We start from the raw sequence: 18,704 nt of genomic DNA, 5'->3' as shown, positions 1-18,704 counted from the left end.
ATTATTAATAGTGAAGGATTAGTGTATCAGCAGCTGCAGGAGCTAGTTTGAACTGAGAAAACATCAGTAATTGTGAGGGCACGAAGTGTATTGTAAGACATACCACCTTTATTAAATGCACAGTATCACAAGGAACATTTCCATTAATTGTGGATAAGCTACTCACATGATGCACAAAGCATTGAATTGATTGATAGAACTGGCTGATTAAAGCAGGATTAAATCTGCCAGGAGAGTACACACACACACACACACACACACACACGCTCTCTCACACACACACACACTTGCATTCAGATGTATGTGCAAATACGCACAAACACATACACACACACACACTTTCTCTTTGTATTCACACAGTAAGTAAAATTTGTTGTCTGCACAGGAATGAAAACTGTAATCTTTTTTCTTCTTTTACCGTATATTTACAAAAAAATCATGAATGCCCCCCCTCCACCCCCACCCACCCTCCCGAGATAGATTACATTCAAAAGAGGTCCCCACCCTTCTAGATTACATTCAAAATAATATACTATTCATGATGCAAAGTCACAGTTATTCATCTGAAAGAGGATCAAAGTAGGCTACAGTCTGTCAGAGGTTGAGCGGCGGGGTTGGCCAGGAGGCGACCTTTGACCTCCTCGCCATCGGCCGCACGTCTGCCGGGACGCCTGTCGGCTCAGAGAGGTCCTGATGTTTAGAGTCTGTGGTCCTCCTGCAGACAGGCAGCGTCTCAGACAGCCTCTGTGAGAGCTCCCCATCACAGTGGAGAGGAAAGAGGAGATCTTTTTCTTTTTTTCTTTTTTTTTTTTCTTTTTTTGTCTTCAGAGAAAAACACATTGTTCAAATAAAGTCCTCTGCAGATCAAAAGTTGCCAAAACAAACAAAAAAAAAGGATTGTATTCTCACTGGTGTTATGAACGAGCACAAAGAAATTATACAATGTAGCACAAATAAAATAATCGTATTTACATTTAGTATGTATTGCCAGTGGCCCATAACACGTTGTCTTCAATAGATGTCACACATACCTGCTTAAAACGGATTATACTAATAAACATAGCCTACTATTCATATAGACAAATATCAGAACTGTACAGAATGGACAGCGATTTATGTACAGCAGACACGTGACTATTATACAATAATAAAAACATAGAAGGACACAGAAACTGTTGTTTTCATCGGGGACAATGTGTCCGAGTTTGGACCTGCGTCCGTCATGGCCAGCGGAGCGAGGGTGACATGTTGTGTTTGTTTGTTTTTTGTTGTTAGGAGCAGCTGAGGTCGAGGTGGAGGGTGTTCACAGTCGCTCAGGTTGTGCATTTTGGGGGTTAAAGAACGCTACAAAGTGCATTTTACAAATGTAACTGGTTGGGCTGCATGTTAACGACGTAAGCATGCGGTTTAAAGCGCACGGTGCAGGTGCATTTAGAGCGGCTTCAAATCTGAGTGCAAAGTTTGATGCGGGGTTTAAAGGGGTGGTTCTCGTTCTCTTATTTAATCCGTGTCGTCTCTTTCCCTTTAAGATCCAGGTGTGCTTGCATCCTCGTGGATTGTTAATATAAAGGCAGATTTGCCAGGTATTAGGAAAGAACATTTCTCTGCAAGCGTTCACAGACGGATGCACACGATAATGATCTTTCACGTTGAAATCTTTTACATTTTTTTGGAGGTTTGTGTGTGTATCATGCAGAGCAATAAATGCATTGTATGAAGGTCATATTACCGTGTCACTAATGTGCCCTTAAAATAACTAACACACCAACTTAAGATCACGTTGTTTTTTTTTTTGTTGTTTTTGTTGTTGTTTTTTTGCTGCCTCAAGATAGCAAACACCAAAAATGCATCCGACCACACCTCATTTAGAGACCAACACCTTTATGTAAGTACATCTGCTCTTTGAACAGCATTGGCGCTGGACAAAGAAATGACAACCGAAAGATTCTTACGTTGCGCTTGATGCTGCTTTTAACTGAATGTAAAGACGGAGCCCAAAGTCTCACTGCCTTATTCCTCATATGGAAAAACATAATGGTTCATATGAAGGAGCGATCGCTGCTGCGTAATATTCTGTAATATTAATACAGAAGTTTGTTTCCGGACACTTCCACCATGGCTGCTTCAATATTTTAGCCTTTTTTCTTTTCTTTTTTTTTTTATCTCTGGAAAACAAAACTATCAAAGATGTAACAAGAGTACATTTTACAACTGTTTATCGCCTCAACGAATGTGCTTCACCGCCGCCCGGGATGAAGAGCTGCCTCCGTCACCGGCCGACTGCCTGAGGCCGCAAGGAGAGATGAAAGCACCCCCGGGACATTTTAAGGCCAATCCCACTCTTAATTAATCCTTTTACTGCAGCCTCACGGCCCACTACGTAGAGGTAAAGATTACATCCTCAAAGAACAGCCTCGTAATGTAAATTAATGACAAATAAACAAGTAGCAGCTTCGATCCTTAAAAAACTAAAAGAAATCTTCAGTCTGCTGATCCTACGTGAGCGCGCAGGAAGCTGCTTCAATCCCAACCACGAACACCATCTCATCAGCACCCACAACGCCTGAAAACCTGCCTCTGAAGATGCAAACGAAAGCACATCACTTACAGATATGGGCCACCGAACAACGGAGATTTGCTAAATGGCTGCTGGTGAATGAAAATTAAATGTAAAAAAAAAAAAAAGAAATCGATCTGTGCTGCCGAGTCCTCGTTCCCTGTGCTTTAAATCCGTCCAATTATTCAAATGAAACGAGTAGAGCGCCGCAACAACATTTAAAACGTGAATATAGATGATCTCAGGGCAATTAGTGTAAAATATGAACAGATATTTACAGAAAATATGTTGAATGATCATGATATTAATCAAAAAGAACAAATGTGAAATCACACGAGGACGTCCCTCAGTGGACTCGCGGTGAGTTCGATATAACAGACGCAGGCATCTATATGACTATAGGGGTTTCACGTGTTTCTTTTTTTTTTAACGCTTGTGTATAATTATATACACGCATGGTTAAAATATCTGTAGATGACTCAAAAGCAACAGATTTAAATCGATGAAGCAGAGTCGACATTTATAAATTGTACAAATATTAAAATAGTCTGTGACATAGAAAAGAAAAAGCTCCAGCTGTAAATTAATTTTATCTTCTGGCAGAATATGTGCGGCATTGTTGAGAGAGGAAAAAGCTCTATGTACAAAGATGTATCCATATACTGTTCATCACAGAGAGACACATTATTTTCCCTTTGTTCATTTCCAGCAGATATGGGATACAGGAGGAGGATTTAATGCAGCGGATGGAGAGGAGTGAGACGTCTGGTCGTTTAGTTTTAGGCCTTTAACATACAGTAAATGTCCGGGTCTGTTGATGGTTTTGGATAAAGTTACATAATTCTGTATGTATTTTGGTTTCCTTTTTGTGAAACATGCCTCAGTAACGTCTGCAAATTGATAAGAAAAGAAAACCAAAATCACGGAAAATTTTAAGGCTTTTCTCGATGTGATGAGGACACGGACGGGAGCATTTACAGGAACGTGTACAGACAGGTTCTGTACACGCAGTCACGCAGCCTTAACTTCCTCCTCTCCTCTCCGTTTCACCAATGTGCAGTTGAAACACACAAACACTTGTCCACACACGAAGCACACATGCACGCAGAGTACATACAGGGACACTGGTGCTTCAGCCCAGTATGTCCAGGTACACCGGTGAGGCCTTGGCCAGGCTCTGGAGCATGCTGTGGATCTCCTTGATGTTGAGCCTCATGTAGGGCTCCCTCTGCCAGCAGCCCAGCATCAGGTCGTACACCTCTTTAGGACAGGTACGGGGCCGCTGCAGCACGCGGCCCTGAGTGATGCACTCGATCACCTGCAGGAAACGGGGAGATGGTACTGTTAGATACGCAGATGAAACATAATTTACCGGCAATATATTGTCACGTAATCAAATTTAAGTCAGACAATTGCTTTTACGGCATCATCAGTGAACTAGTTTTAGCACGCATTGTTCTGCACTATTTTTATTCACGTTATTTACATCTTTTTTTTTTGTCAATAGAAATAATAGCTCACAGCTTCGGTCTTCACTGTGTTTGTAGTCTGGAAACCATGTTCAGATTAAAGTTCACTCAGCCACTCTGAAGGACGGACCAATCAGCGACCAGTGGGCGTGGCTAAGCACAATGACATTGAAGTCAAGTTTGTTCCTCAATGTGTTAGAACTAAATGAAGTGATGTGAACAGTTGTGGCAACACTAGCAATTATTTAGGAATTGAAGCCGGAGCCAGAACAATGGCACAAATTTAAAACATGTAATATGGTGGTCAATGCCAATTGGTTAAAGTCTACTTGCATGAGGATGCAGTGACTGGAAACAATCCCGACCGAATGGAGGGTGGCGACATCCATATATCAACACAGTGAATTCAAATTTTGTAAAGTTTGTCAAATATAATTTTTAAAAAAAGGGACAATTCAAAGTATATCTGCAGAACTTTCAATTGGTTCGATAGTTAAGGGAGAGAAAATTAATCAAACCAATTTCATTTACAATCAACTCTTGTCTGTTTGCAGCGTTCAGGAATCACAAATGTGAGATTAAATTGAAGCAAAACATTTATTACAAGGTGGCCAGGAAGTAGAAATATGCATCAAGTATGAGACATCATGAAGGATGTTTAATACTCTCAAAAGAACTTTCCTCGACTTCTAATCGCAGAAACGTGCCTTCTAGCTGAGTTTTTACATGTGAGGGGGAGTTTCTCCCACAGTATAGAAACAAAGTTCAAACGTGCACTGGAATATTTGAAGTATTTGTGTATCGTGCTTCCATGAAGTTCAGAGATTTAGAGATGGAAACATGCGGATGAGTTCGTGCGATATGTAAGTCTGACCTCGTTGTTGGAGAGCTGGTACCAGGGCTGCTTGCCGTAGGTGAAGATCTCCCACAGCACCACGCCGAGGCTCCACACGTCGCTCTCCGTGGTGAACCGCCGGTACATGATGCTCTCTGGGGGCATCCAGCGGATCGGCAGCATCGTGTGGCCGCCCACCTGCAGCGATAGAGACAGAGAGAGAGGACACATCCAGTAGAAAGCAACACCACGAGGCCAGCAGGAGGGCACTTTGGTCCCGGGTGAAACATCTCGACAACTACTGGATATGTTGCCGTACAAACATTCATGACATTCAATAGTCAGGATTTTTGGAATCCCTATTTTTTTTCTTCCTTCTACCAAATTTGACAACCATGTGATGGATTGCTGTGAAATTAGTTTTAGATGTTCAAGGTCCACAGAGGACAAATTCTCTTGTAACTAATACCTGCAAAACAAATGGCATTCCCATCTTATTCAATTTACGATAAGATAAGACAGGAAAGTGCACCGAATTTAATAAAGAGACTTATCAAATGTTTGACATGCGTACTGAAGTGTAAATACTTCACTATCAAACTAGTTGTATAATCAAACATATTTTATATAAATTATAAAGGATCAAAATAGTAAAATATGATTCATTTTCTGTTAATCAACGATTAGATTATTTGACTAATACTTTCAATTTACATTGTTTTGAGTGCTTTACGGACAAAAGCACTGTTTCCATTCATTTAGACAGAAGGATCAATATGATCATGAAACAGGTGTTACAGTAGATATGAAATATAAAAAGGTCTGAAAAAGCATTGAAATGAATTTGGTGGTTTGTGGTGCTGTTGAAGTGTTGCATCATGCAGAGAGATGTTTCTCCTCATGGCTATAAAAGTGGTGGAAAAAACAAGATAACAACAAGAGTGTCGTAACTTTCCACCTGGATATTCATGACATGTCACCAAGTGATGGACTTTATAACCGGCAGATCAACAACGGTGCACAAATGTAAAATTCTAGTGTAATTCACGACTAACCTGATCACCTTTCTTAATGTGAACATAATGGAGTTTTATGGTTTTCTGATCTAATTTACAGGATAACATGATTGCCTTTGATTTGTGAAATAAAAGCAGCCTTCCACCAGATGAGGCGGGGGCCTCATATTTTAAGCTTTGTTCATGCATTCGCTTTCCATTTGATAAAAACGTTTGATATCAGGAGCTGGTGACAGGCCCTCTTTAAGGGGATCTTATCAGATGCAGGCAAATGCATCTTGGAAATGTTTTTTGTGTTTGGATAGCTGACTCCTCTTCAGGCAGCAGAGGGCGCTGTGGGATTCAAGCTGGGATCTGACACACAAAGGATGAGGGAATGAAATAAAACCATCTGCTCCTCAACTTAATAAACGTTATTCTTTTCATTTAATGACCTGTATTGTAACACCAGGACCGTATATATAAGTGAGATCTCAATCAGCGTCATTACATTTACTATAACTCCTCTGCGGTTTAATATGATGCCGTTCATGTAGCGCGAGGGGATGTAATAACTCCTTGCTCGGGGAAAAGGAAAAAACTGCCCATGCACTTTTTGCACTGTTGGCCCTCATTACCATGGAAACAGTAATTTTATGCAGATTATAGAATTTGCATTTAAATGGTATTAAAAATAGATAAAATACCTCTGGTAAAAATGTTATTTCAGACCAAAACTGGAGTAAAATTCTAATTACATATCTCCGACTGTGCGTATACATTTCCATATTTCTGTGTCTATATCAGAAAGTATGCATGAATGGGCTCCTGTGCGAGTGAGCGACTGGGGGCAAGACGAGGTGAGGAAAAGGGGGAAATAATCTAAAATACTCACTCTGTAGTAGTCTGTGCTGTAAACATCTCTGGACATGCCAAAGTCTCCTATCTTGACCAGCAGGTTTTCTCCTACCAGGCAGTTCCTCGTTGCCAAGTCTCTGTGGACAAAGTGCTGGGAGGCCAGGTAGACCATGCCAGCAGCAATCTGTTGGGCAATGTGCAGCATCTGGGACTGAGTGAGCTCCACCAGGATACTGTGCTGACCGTCTGCCATGAGCACTGCATCAGGACCGTGGGACCTGCACCCAGGAAATATCACACAATTTGGTAAATACATAGGCTACATTGCAGGATTTAACATTGCCCATTACAAGTGGATGATTCTGTCATTACTGTTATATGTGACTATAATATTGTACATTTTATGTGAATGGCTTAAAGCTGAATCATGAATTAGTTCAACAGCCAAACATTTGCTCCAACCTCTCACTTTGATCGGTTTGATGTATTTCTATTTGTAATATTCAATAGTAAACTGAATATATTCAGGTTTTGGAATATTGATCAAATAACACAACTGAGACAAGTTTTCTGAGAAAATTATAATGGGCATTTTTTTGTGTTTTATAACATTTGATATGTTACAGATTAATTTTCCGTTGACTGACTAATCAATTAATCACTTCAGCCGTATATTCATTGAAGTGATTTGAAATCCATGTTGTGGGTTAATATCTGGTGAAAGAAGTGGATCTTAACTGATTTCTGGTCTTATGGGACAGATTTTTCGAAAAAAAAAAAATTATATTTTCATCATGAGAGCTACGATTTCTAGAACTTTAGAGCTCACTCAAATCTCGCGCGATCAAACGTGACTTCGAAGCAAAACAAACATGCAGGCGGACCGTGGTCGTCCTCACCTGTTTGCACCTGAGCGCGGCTACATTTACACAGAAAAACTAAATTAGAGGGGAAAAAAAACTGTGAATGAAGCCGTTATCTGAGAAAACGGTGTCAGAATGACTGATACATTTTTACTGAGGTGAGTTAGAAATAAAGTTAAAGTGTTAAGTGCAAGCTAATGTTACTGTGATTAGGACACAGGTGGAGAAAAGATGGAGACATGGTTATTGTAGATGTAGTTATTTACATTTATTGTCTGGAACTCCCTCGTCATTATCAGGAGGGGCAAAATCAGGCCTTTAGGACAGAGATGCCCAAATTCTCTCCAATGAAGGGCCAAAAGTTTATCCAGCTGGATGGACACTAGTCAAAACTGTATGTTTATGTTATATAAAAAATTACATTTCATTCAAATGTAATATATTTGACAGAAAATTATCATTCTAAATGTAAAATACAATTTCAGAATAATTACGTCACTAGTTTTTAATCTGCATAATAGTACGTTTTTTACAGCTTGCCAATTTGTTTTTCTAAATTTGCTCTCGTTAGTGTGCCACTGCCTCAATTTGAGTTAAGAGGCCAGGACACGGTAACATTTACTGAACTTTGCTTCATTAAATCACCCTCACTGATTTGCAGCGCCGCTTCGGTGGCCTACGGGAAATCCAATGCACCGAGCACGTTTAACGGAGAAGCTGTGTGTTTGTACGTCAAGTATTGCAGCTTCACATTGAACGCGCAGGTACGAGGGACGCACCGACCTTCTCATCAAAACCCTCGGTGACAAAGAGGTTTGTTGTGTTTCTCGTCAAACCGATCTTACCTGAGGAACTTATTCAGGTCTCCGTGCTTCATGTATTCAAACACCATGATGAGCGGGTCGCTCTCCACACACACTCCGTAGAAGGTGACGATGTGTTCGTGTTGCAGGTTGGTGAGGAGCTCAGCCTCCCTGTAGAAGTCTGCTCGGCCGCTCTCGCTCGCCTCCTTCAGAGTCTGTCGGGGCGAAACACGGCGAGGAGCGTTATCCGCAAGGATGTACACATAATCAATCGAATTCACCAACTGAATGACAAGCGCATTGATTATTTGAGCGATCTGTACCTTGACTGCCACGTGGAGCTTCTCCTGGTCTGGAGTCAGGTTGTAGCACTCGGCGAGGAAGACCTTCCCGAAGGCTCCCTCTCCCAGCTCCCGCTTCAGCACGATGTTGTGTCTCTTGATGTGCTGGACAACTTTAATGCAGAATAAGTCAAGTCACTCCCAAGGTCATGTGTGCGTCTCGATTATTTAGTGGATAGTTTAGCTTACGTAAAATGTTTATTGGCGTTGCAAGCGTTACGCTAGAATATATCAGTTATTGGTATGACCTTAAGAATATTGCAACTGACTAATATTTTTCATTATCAGTTTTTTGTATGAGATCCGAAAATAATCTCCAAGGAGAAAAGTGGTGTCTTTAGATTGCACGATATGTCTGATGAAAAGTCCTCAGCAGAAAGATTTTTAATATACAATAATGATAAATTCTAAATGGGAATTATATAATAATAAATAAATATTATTAAATAATTAAAGGCAGTAAACCTACACATTTAAAAGGCTGGAAACAGAAAATATTTGACATTTATGCGCGACGTAAACACTTATTGACTAATAGATTTATAAATTCATAAAACTGGAATTAACTTTGCTGAGTGAAGCTTCTTGTACATCTTCTGTTTCTGCACATCCTCTCTGGGCTAAATGTCCAGTTTGCCCTCGGAGCAGGAGTCACTATCACAATGCAGCAGGATGCTGACAGTAAATATGGCGCCTTCGCAGCGATCCCTGCATGGATTTATCAGAAAAGGTCCGGGTTACCCGGCGCTTGTCGAGCGAGGCGGTAACTCACACGTGTCAGATTTCAGCATGCTGCCGGAGTTACGGAAGTACTGTGGGTTCTCGATGACAGGAATCTTTGTCATCCCAATGATCACTGCGTCTGGACCCATCTCCGAGGACGACGGGGTGTTGTTGCCATTGGAGACGTGATGAAGAGGGCTGGCGGAGTCATCGTCATTACTGATGACTGAGGAGGAGCCTAGGGAGCCACAGAGGAGGAGGTGGAGAGGAAAGGGAAGGTGCAGAGACGAGCGATGAAGAAGTGGAGGGTGGAGGTCGTACGGGAGGAGGAGGAGGAGGAAGAGGGGGAGGAGGAAGAGGAGGAATGCACAGAGAAAGAGACTCCAGGTTGTATGAAAGCTGATCAGACGATCGGGTCGATGTCATGCTGAACAACATGAGCATGAGCTCAGCCCACAGTTGGGCTCACAACATCCGGTGTTCATTTCCATGACTGCAATAAGCTTTAAGGTCAACGCTAATACTTTCAGATGTAGCGTTTACAAATGGTACACAATCACTTTTTTGACAAGGACATCGTAAGTATTTATCAATGCATTCGTCTAGTGTTAATAATCTTGAGGCATCTATAACTGAATGCAAACAGATGCTTGACGACAAACTGAAAAGATTTGTTTGTGCGTGTAATCACACAGTTTACACATTATACAGTGTTATCAAGCTTTCACGAACTGTCGATACATCAGTGATGGATTGATGACAGATGCAATAACAAACACGTATAATTCAAGCTGCACAGTATGTAATAATACAGTTACATTATACTACTGGGTTGATAATTGGGATAGAGTGTTTTTTACCAAGCCAACTCCTGAAATAAAATTTAAAAAAAAAGGAATAGTTCAACATTTTGGGAAACTTGTTTTTTCACTTTCTTGCCGAGAGTCAGACGAGATGCTCAATAACCAGTCTGTACTAAATCAGAAGCTACAGCCAGCAGCTGCTTAACTTAGCACAAATACTGGAAACGGCTAGCCTGCCTCTGTAGGGGAAACTAAAACTTTAACAGACAGATAAAGAGGAGTGTCCATTTTCTCACTTACTTTTGGGTATTTACTAAAATGTCAATTTATCCATTTAAGAAAAATTTGTTTACCTTTAATACCAAACTTGGAGTTTCTTCCATATTTCAGAATGATCACCATCAGAACACAGCCAGTCAGGGCAACTCCAGCGATTCCCACAACTACATACACCTGCCGAGGAAATAAACGATAAATGTCAACAAAAACATAGAGATTGTGATCCCGCAAAAACAACCTACAAATTAAATCTGAGGAGACATTGATTATTGCAGTCGTTCTCAACTGGTCCAGCCTCAGGATCTACTTTTTTTTCTTTAAGTGACAACTCTGATTTTTGAGTCTCTCAAATTTATTTCACAAAAAATAGTGTATTGATACACAACGCCTTTATGCATTGTTAAAGAAATGCAATAAATGTGCACACAGAGCAAAAACCTAATGAAAGTTCAAAAATCTGCCTTACCTTGAAATACAGGCTTTTCAAACAAGTTTAAACTCATAATGCTCATCAGGTTTCAAGGATTTAAATTGAACTATATGAAATATGAAATAAAAAGCCAGACTCATTAAATCCTAGCCCAGTTTATAAAATACTCGAATGAGAGCTGATTGATGTGACGACTTTAGTTTTGGTCTTTACAGTCATGACAACATTGGCAGCAAACATGGTGGGAAATGTAAGTCCTTCAAAATAAAAGCACAGCAGCAGAAGCTCAAAAAGTTTGGCTTTTTTTCCCCCTCAACTTTTTTTGATCATGCATACATCCACAACCCACTCAAAATGACCCAATGACCTACTTTTAGATTGCGAGCCACCAGTTGAGAACCACCATTTATAGGATGGGAAGGGACTGAGTTGAGTTGAATAGAATTAAAATAAATCAAAACGAACACAAAAATGATTGTAAATAAGTGTCAGGGGCCACAAGTAGAAAGTTAAGGAGCCACTGCTTCAGATCACGATCACTTACTGCAACACTGTCGTCCAGTGGAGGGAGGGGTGGGTCTGAAAAACACATCAAAATACTTGTCTGAACATTTAAAAGTAACAACAAATATTAAGAGCAAACATTTTTGTAATGCTGACTGATGGGAGTCATGTCATAAAAGTGTGTGTAAGTCCTGAAAGAGTACAAACACGTACCGGTGTCTGCAGACGATGCCGAGGAAAGCCAGAGGAGGAAAGACAGACGGATATCATCAGAGTTCATTTTAACTTTGTATGCGAGCAATATCAAGCTGAGGAGTGTGAATACTGTTGGTGTTATAGAGCTGAATCGTTACTTACAGTAGTCGGAGTCTTCTATAGTACAGAAGAGAAAAATTGACATGTTAGTCGTCCACCTCACAGACCAGCAATGAGAAGACCTGATATGAAATGAACCCGTGTAAAAAGATGGATTCGGACACCTGTGTGGCTGATGTTAGGCGGATCGATGAACTGGGCAGAGACCTTCTTCTCGTCCCGGCCGAACTTATTCTTCGCCACCAGCTTGTACTCGCCGTTGTGAATGTGCGTGGGGTTGACCAGCTGCAGGCAGCCGTGGTCCTCGTTCTCGGTGGACACGTGGATCATGGTGCGGATGTAGTCCTGCTCCTGGAGGGGCTTGTTCTTGTGGTACCACTGCAGCTCGGGTTTGGGGTTCCCCGTCACGGTGAAGGGGATGCACCAGTGGTGGTCCCGCTCTGGAGCCAGCAGCTGCTGGATGGTGGGGGCAACTGACACGGAGGCAACAGTAGAGGAAGAGTAATCACAGGATGACAGGAAATAAACACCAGGAGGAACACCAGTAGGAAAAGCAACATCTATGGGCTCAGAGAGTAGAGATGTAGTGGGGGAAGTAAAGTATGGAGGAGAGGAGAGGAGAGGAGAGGAGAGGAGAGGAGAGGAGAGGAGGAGAGGAAAGGAAAGGAAAGGAAAGGAAAGGAAAGGAAAGGAAAGGAAAGGAAAGGAAAGGAAAGGAAAGGAAAGGAAAGGAAAGGAAAGGAAAGGAAAGGAAAGGAAAGGAAAGGAAAGGAAAGGAAAGGAAAGGAAGAGGAGAGGCCGATCACACAACGTGTGAACACTGACAATAGGAAAACATGGAAGAGAGGAATGAGGAGAAGGGTGGCACTAAACAAGCAGAGGTGCATGGGAAGGCATGAGGAGCTTTACAGGAGGAAGAGTTATGGACAGGAAACATGGAGAGTCAATAAGATTTGCCAAGAGACGCTAATGATTACAAACTCAGGAGCCTTCTGCTTTCACTGGAAAAACAAGGTCTAGAAGAAGGCATTTAAAATCTCATCACAGAGGAAATTAGACAACTTTAACTTAGCGATGTAAATATGATTTCTAAAGATGTATGCCATAGTTGAAGTCCTTACAGAGAATATTGAGCTGAAGGGTGGCCTCGCTCTGACCGACCATGTTCTCCGCGCTGCACACAATCACGCGGCCATTATCATCAGGAGACAGGCCCGACAAGGTGAGGCGGCTCTCTGTCTCCAAAGAGTCAATCTGCAAACACAACGGTATTATTTGTATTATATTTCCTGCTAATGTCATATTGATGTAATGCTGATCTTTTAAGTACATGTGCAGTCAACAGTTAGTAGTTAACACAACCTCAGTCAGCTGTAACACATCATCACTACCACCGACTGAGACCGCATGAAGACTCGTTCAAAGCGAAGCAAAGCAAAAAAAAATGGATATGTTTACCTAAAAGTTTAAATACCAAACAGGAATGAAAGCAGTTGGATACATATTGGCTTAAAGCAAACAGTTGAAACAGTAAAAATGAATAAGGATTAATAGTTTAAATAATAAATAATGCATAAACAGTGAAATGGATAAAGAGTTGAAATATTTAAAAGTAACAGATACAGGATGGGAATAATTAGCTACAAGTAACATATAAATGACTGAAATAGTTAACTAGTACTTTACTAGTTAGAGTTGAAATGGTAAGCAAAAATAAAATTATCACAAACATTACCCAACTATCTTAAACACTGTCAATTCAATTGTATGAAAAAATACTGGAAGATATAATAAGTATTAATTAACACAACCAGTGAAAAATTCATTTGAAACATCTGCTGTTAGTGAAGCCTCCCATCCTACATGTGTTTTCATCCAACTCCAACCTTGATTCAGTTTCTCAAGTCAGATAGTTTTTACCAACCGAGTCATAAACCAGAGTCACAAACCATCGCAATTAAAATGAGACTCCGGACGCACGTTAATCATTGAAATGAATTGAACACTTTTCTATCAAAGCTGCGTTAGTAACGTTTCAAAGTAAAAGCCTTATAATTATCTACTCAAGCTGCTTGACTTGGAGTCTTAAGTCTCAACCTTGTCTCACATCGAGTTAAGTCCAAGTTGTTCTTGTGGCTGAAAGGAAAAAGCTCACCACTCACCATTTTCTGTATTTTCTTATAATCAGCAGAGCTCATAAAAAGACCAAAACAATTCAAATACTCTCCTACTCGCTCTCGGTCCGGTGGTTCTTTGTAAAGATGTCAATTTTTAAAGATTCTACACATTTAATTTAATAATAATAACTTGCTTAAACAAACTGGAATAAATACTGGATTTGTTGGGACTTTTTTGACCTTCTTATATTAATAATATTGATAAAATAATAATGAGATTAATAATGAGATTTATTATACCTTTCAGTAGTTGTGGTCGTAGTAATGAAGGAACATGTCGTCTTTTTAAAAGTTGTTGACATTAGTGAAGCCGTATAGGAACCAGCTTTATCGGGTTGAGTCAAACAGACTTTTCAGTCGGATCAATTTAGTCTTCGGGTTTTTTTTGTGGGATTTGATAGAACAATATCAACGAAGTTAAACTATCATGGCCTTCAACTCATTGCAGCTTGGAGTTCAAGGCATCCCTTCATCTTCGTGCTACCTCTTCCCTCAAACAGCAACATCTTAAAAGAATCAGGAGCCCCAAGTGTCCCAGAGGTTAAAACAGGAAGCTGCGAGGTGCGAGACCACCTCACCTCATAATGGGTCGAGAGCATATCGAGGTTCCAGAGGATCTCGGGCGTCGGGGATCCCGAGGCGCTGCACACTGCTTCCACGTTGCTCCCCTGCATCTTGGTCACGGTTCTGGGGTTGACCTCTACTGTGGGAACCACTGCAAGAAACCCGCAAACAGCGTAATCAAACATCTGGCCGGAAGCAAAACTTTATTGATTTGTTTCCAGGTTTCGATCTTTGTGAAGTGAAGCCAGGTTATAATTAGCAGAGCTGAATTTCTGATATTGAACGTTTAGAGGGGCGATCGCATTACCACAGTCCGGTGGAGTGAGTGTGACAAAGTCCTGGGACGCTCCTCTCTCGTCTTTGCATTGCAGCTCTGGACTGTCTGTTTCTTCTTGGAGCCTCAGTTTGATCCACAAGTTCTCACAAACACAGTCCAGAGGGTTTCCAGTCAGGAGGAGCCTGGAAATAAAAACAAATCACACGGCACATGAGAAACTTCCCAAAAAGAGCCAACGTGTATACTTATAATGTTTGTGTGCATGTGTGACTTACGGAAATGAAATGTTATAGTTCTGAAATGTTCTCCATGACAGCGTCGACAGGTTATTGTCTCTGAGATTTCTAAAAGGGGGAAAAAAAAAAAACCAACAATAAAAATCCAAACAAGGCCACTCGTGTTCATCAATACGATAAAAGACGAGGGTCTTTAAATACTTCTTACACATATTGAAGTCTCGTATTGTTAAAAAATGCGTCTGACGATATCGACGTCAATCTCGTCTTCATCACCGTTCTGTTGGAGGTCAAATAGTAGAGTTATTTTCAATTCTTTAAATTCAATGTAAAACACTTTAAAACTGTGTGTGTGTGTGTGTGTGTGTGTGTGTGTGTGTGTGTGTGTGTGTGTGTGTGTGTGTGTGTGTGTGTGTGTGTGTGTGTGTGTGTGTGTGTGATACTCACAGGTTTCTGAGGTTGATGTAGTGCCTCAGACTGCTGTCGCTCATGTCAAACAGCTTGTTCTGATTAGCAATGTATCTGTGGACAAAAATATAAAAGGAAACCTGTTATCAGGTGAATTCTCAGTGAAATCACACACCATTCATGTTCATGTGAAGTTTGTTTGCTTGTATGTTACTGTGTATTCTACAGATAAATCCTCCAAAAATAGAAGAGTAGAATAAAAAAAAAGAAAGTATTTTATTAAACTAAATACCAGGTCTTCACTTTGTAGTCGGCTACTGTCTACACACAGTAAATGTGTAGTTTCTATGATAGATTTTGGTCTGCAGCACTTTTCAGTCTAATATGAACCAGCACAACAGCATATATTTACACACTTGTAGCTTATATTGTTGCCGGTATTGTTTATATTACATGTAGACATCGAAAAATAATTTTATAAAGTTTTTAATACAGATTTAAACAAAACAAATACCTGGATTTTGTAGCCTAATAATGTTACAACTGACATGAGGTTTTTCTGATGTTTTGATCAAATGTCACCCCTAAAGGTGTTTTATGAAATATAACTTGGGCACAAATAACTACACATTTTATAAACGTTTCCAGGGCATGCTATAGTGCAAAGCAGCAATGTTATGGATTATTTTAAATTTAAATGATTTTAACTATATTTTTAGAGCTGTACAAATTTTAATCATAAATTAAACTGCATGTTTTTAGCTTTACAAATCAACATAAAAGAGAAACAACTTTGATTTAATTGTTTTGTAATGGTACCCTGTTTACAAAAAAAATGTTTATTAAGAATGGCTTCAGGCTGCTTTTAGTTTTGGTGTTTCATGAGGTGACACTTTTGTTTACATGTGCATTGTACCTTAAAGCTGCATTACAGGCCTATTTCAAGTTGAAGAAACTTTATATTAAGGGTCAGTGCTTGTTCAGGAGTTTTCCCTTTAATTTTAGGGCACAGGATTTTTTTTTTTTTTTTTAATTCCTGATTTGATTTTCAGAAGGTGCAGCTGACAAGCCTAATGTCCTTTATTAAACTTTTCTTCTATGCATTAAGGATGACAGCTGCTGAATCTATCTGTCAAACGTGTTGCAGACAGTGAGATAAATCCACAAAGTGGAGGCTGCTAAAAGACGTCTCTGCTGTGCAGAATGAAGAGGCGAATCATCACGTTGCCACAGTAGACGCCTGGTAAACTACGTCCATGATGGGTTGATGTGACGCCTGTAGTCTCAGGCTGTCTGCCTCAGAAAACTCACCCAGTCTCCCCCACACTCTCCACTGGGTGCCATGCAGTTGTGTATTTGTGCAGGGTTGTAGCAGGTACACTCCGACACAGGCCTACACACTGACGCAGATAAGGCTACATATCTGTGGGTAGCCTTTTGCCGGCTGTATACAACTGATGTGATCTCATGTGTAATCTGCCAGCAGTGTGGTCATTTGGAAATTACTGAGGCTGTTTCCCACCGCCGCCCAAAAAGCCGAATTAACACCTCGGAGGCTGCAGCGCTGGGCCCGAAACATTTACTCCACCACTACCTCTGGAGCTGTTTTGTAAAGGAAAACACCGACTAATCCAAATAAGCTTGACGCGCACTCTCGCCACCATTTACGCACGCGCGCCCGCACGCGCAACCACTATCTCCGCCACACACACACACACTCACGCACACACACACATATACGAGGCTACATGATCTGACAAACCCACTGGTTATGAGAATAAAATCGCAAATTTGGTGTTTGACATGAAGCGCGGAGGACAGATCTCAAGCCACACGAGGAGAATAGCACCAGGCCTGCAGTTATTAATACAGCTGCTGGTGTTATTATCACCTTTATTAGTAGTAGTATAACCCTCACCATTTGGTATTATTGCGACCTACACGATCGAAAGGGAGCTCTTTACGCATTGCATCCTAATAAGTTCATAAGCTGTCTGCACGATCATTTTCATCCACTTACATCTCGGTGATGTTTTCCATGTCATCTAACGTGAGGACAGGGAAATCCTCGATCCCTGGTACAGAATCAATACAAACAATCCTTGAGATGCTGCAAGTGCAGGATGCGGGGCAAGCATCGCTAAATCTCCACAGCCCCATCAAAACCAAAAACAATCCAAAACGAGCCATGCCATATCCCCCCGCGCTGGAGTCCATCGCAGGTCCAATGATATCCCACGAATCCCCCAAACAGAATCTGGTCAAATTGAATTATTCGTAAGATTTCCTCCCTCGTCGCCTTTATCTGGCCAAGTTAATCCTTTCGACTCCGCAGGAAGAAAAAAAAAAGAGACTACGCTGTCGGTGAGGAATGCGCAGAGCCCACGGTTTTAATATCAAGATGCCATGGACTGGCCTTCTCGTCTCCGCAGAGCTGGTATCACACTACTGCATATCGATGCCGTGAAGCAAGGTGTCAAGTGGTCCGTCCTGGTGCTGCTGCTGCTGCTGCTGCTGTCTCACTCCCCTATCGCGGCAACAGACAGCTCGCCTCTGCCTTGTAAAACAAATATGAGGTGTTCCAGATGTTTAGAGATCAATAGGTAGGGCCCCCACGAGCGATTTCTCATATGTGTGGTGATGGGGAGGAAAATAGGAGAGACTGCACAGTGGAGTAAGGATGCGTGGTGATGCTGCGTGTGTAGGGAGGCAGGCTACCTGCATCCGTCTATCGATTATCGCCGAGGACGAGCGCATCTCCCCCAGCCATCACTGGGACTGGGGTTTATTGGGGAGATGTTCGCGATGCTACCCTGGAGATTTTGTTTCAGACCATTTGTATTCATAGGAATTTGTGTGAGAAATTTGTATTTTACTCGTGCAACAAAAACAAAACAAAACAAAAAACCAAGCTGCTGCAGTTTTGTGAGGTTGCACAGCAAGCGGCCAGCTGTGGGTCAAATGTCCTGTCTGTGTTGGGCACAACAACAATATGCATGTAAACTCCTTGTGTTGTGGTTTCTCTGAAGCCATGCATTGGATGAAAGCAGCGCTTTTTTTCCACACCGACACTGTTGTACGGTTGGCCATTAGGCCTAGTGTGACGTACGGTTGACGCACAAGACGGGGTGCATCTATGAAAAATAATTACCTATACTATGTCTGCAAGCTTCAAATGGGTCTCACTCCAATCACTGATCAGTGCACGATATAGAAGCAAGAATTGTGTTTGCTCTATTTTATCTCCTTCCCAGCATTTATTGTGAG

General features: G+C 41.2%; 1 protein-coding gene across 1 annotated transcript; it reads right to left on the bottom strand.

Moving 5' to 3' along the window:
- Positions 1-786: 786 nt before the first annotated feature.
- On the bottom strand, positions 787-18,169 carry ntrk2b (neurotrophic tyrosine kinase, receptor, type 2b). The gene is made up of 17 exons (XM_069169853.1): positions 17,458-18,169; positions 15,477-15,551; positions 15,238-15,309; positions 15,069-15,137; positions 14,824-14,975; positions 14,531-14,667; positions 12,897-13,029; positions 11,940-12,248; positions 11,814-11,832; positions 11,501-11,555; positions 10,601-10,700; positions 9,494-9,682; positions 8,704-8,834; positions 8,423-8,595; positions 6,752-6,992; positions 4,901-5,059; positions 787-3,875 (listed from the first exon to the last, which is right to left on the bottom strand). The coding sequence occupies exons 1-17, from the start codon at positions 17,652-17,654 to the stop codon at positions 3,690-3,692; spliced, it is 2,397 nt and encodes a 798-aa protein (XP_069025954.1). The 5' UTR covers positions 17,655-18,169; the 3' UTR covers positions 787-3,689.
- Between the last annotated feature and the right edge of the window lie 535 nt (positions 18,170-18,704).

Source organism: Embiotoca jacksoni, unplaced genomic scaffold (assembly GCF_022577435.1).
Source record: "Embiotoca jacksoni isolate LCO1_2020_lvr unplaced genomic scaffold, fEmbJac1.0.p SCAF_10, whole genome shotgun sequence".
NCBI classification, from domain to species: domain Eukaryota; kingdom Metazoa; phylum Chordata; class Actinopteri; family Embiotocidae; genus Embiotoca; species Embiotoca jacksoni.
Note: the sequence above shows the minus strand (reverse complement) of the source record. Positions and strands in the feature narration are given on the sequence as shown.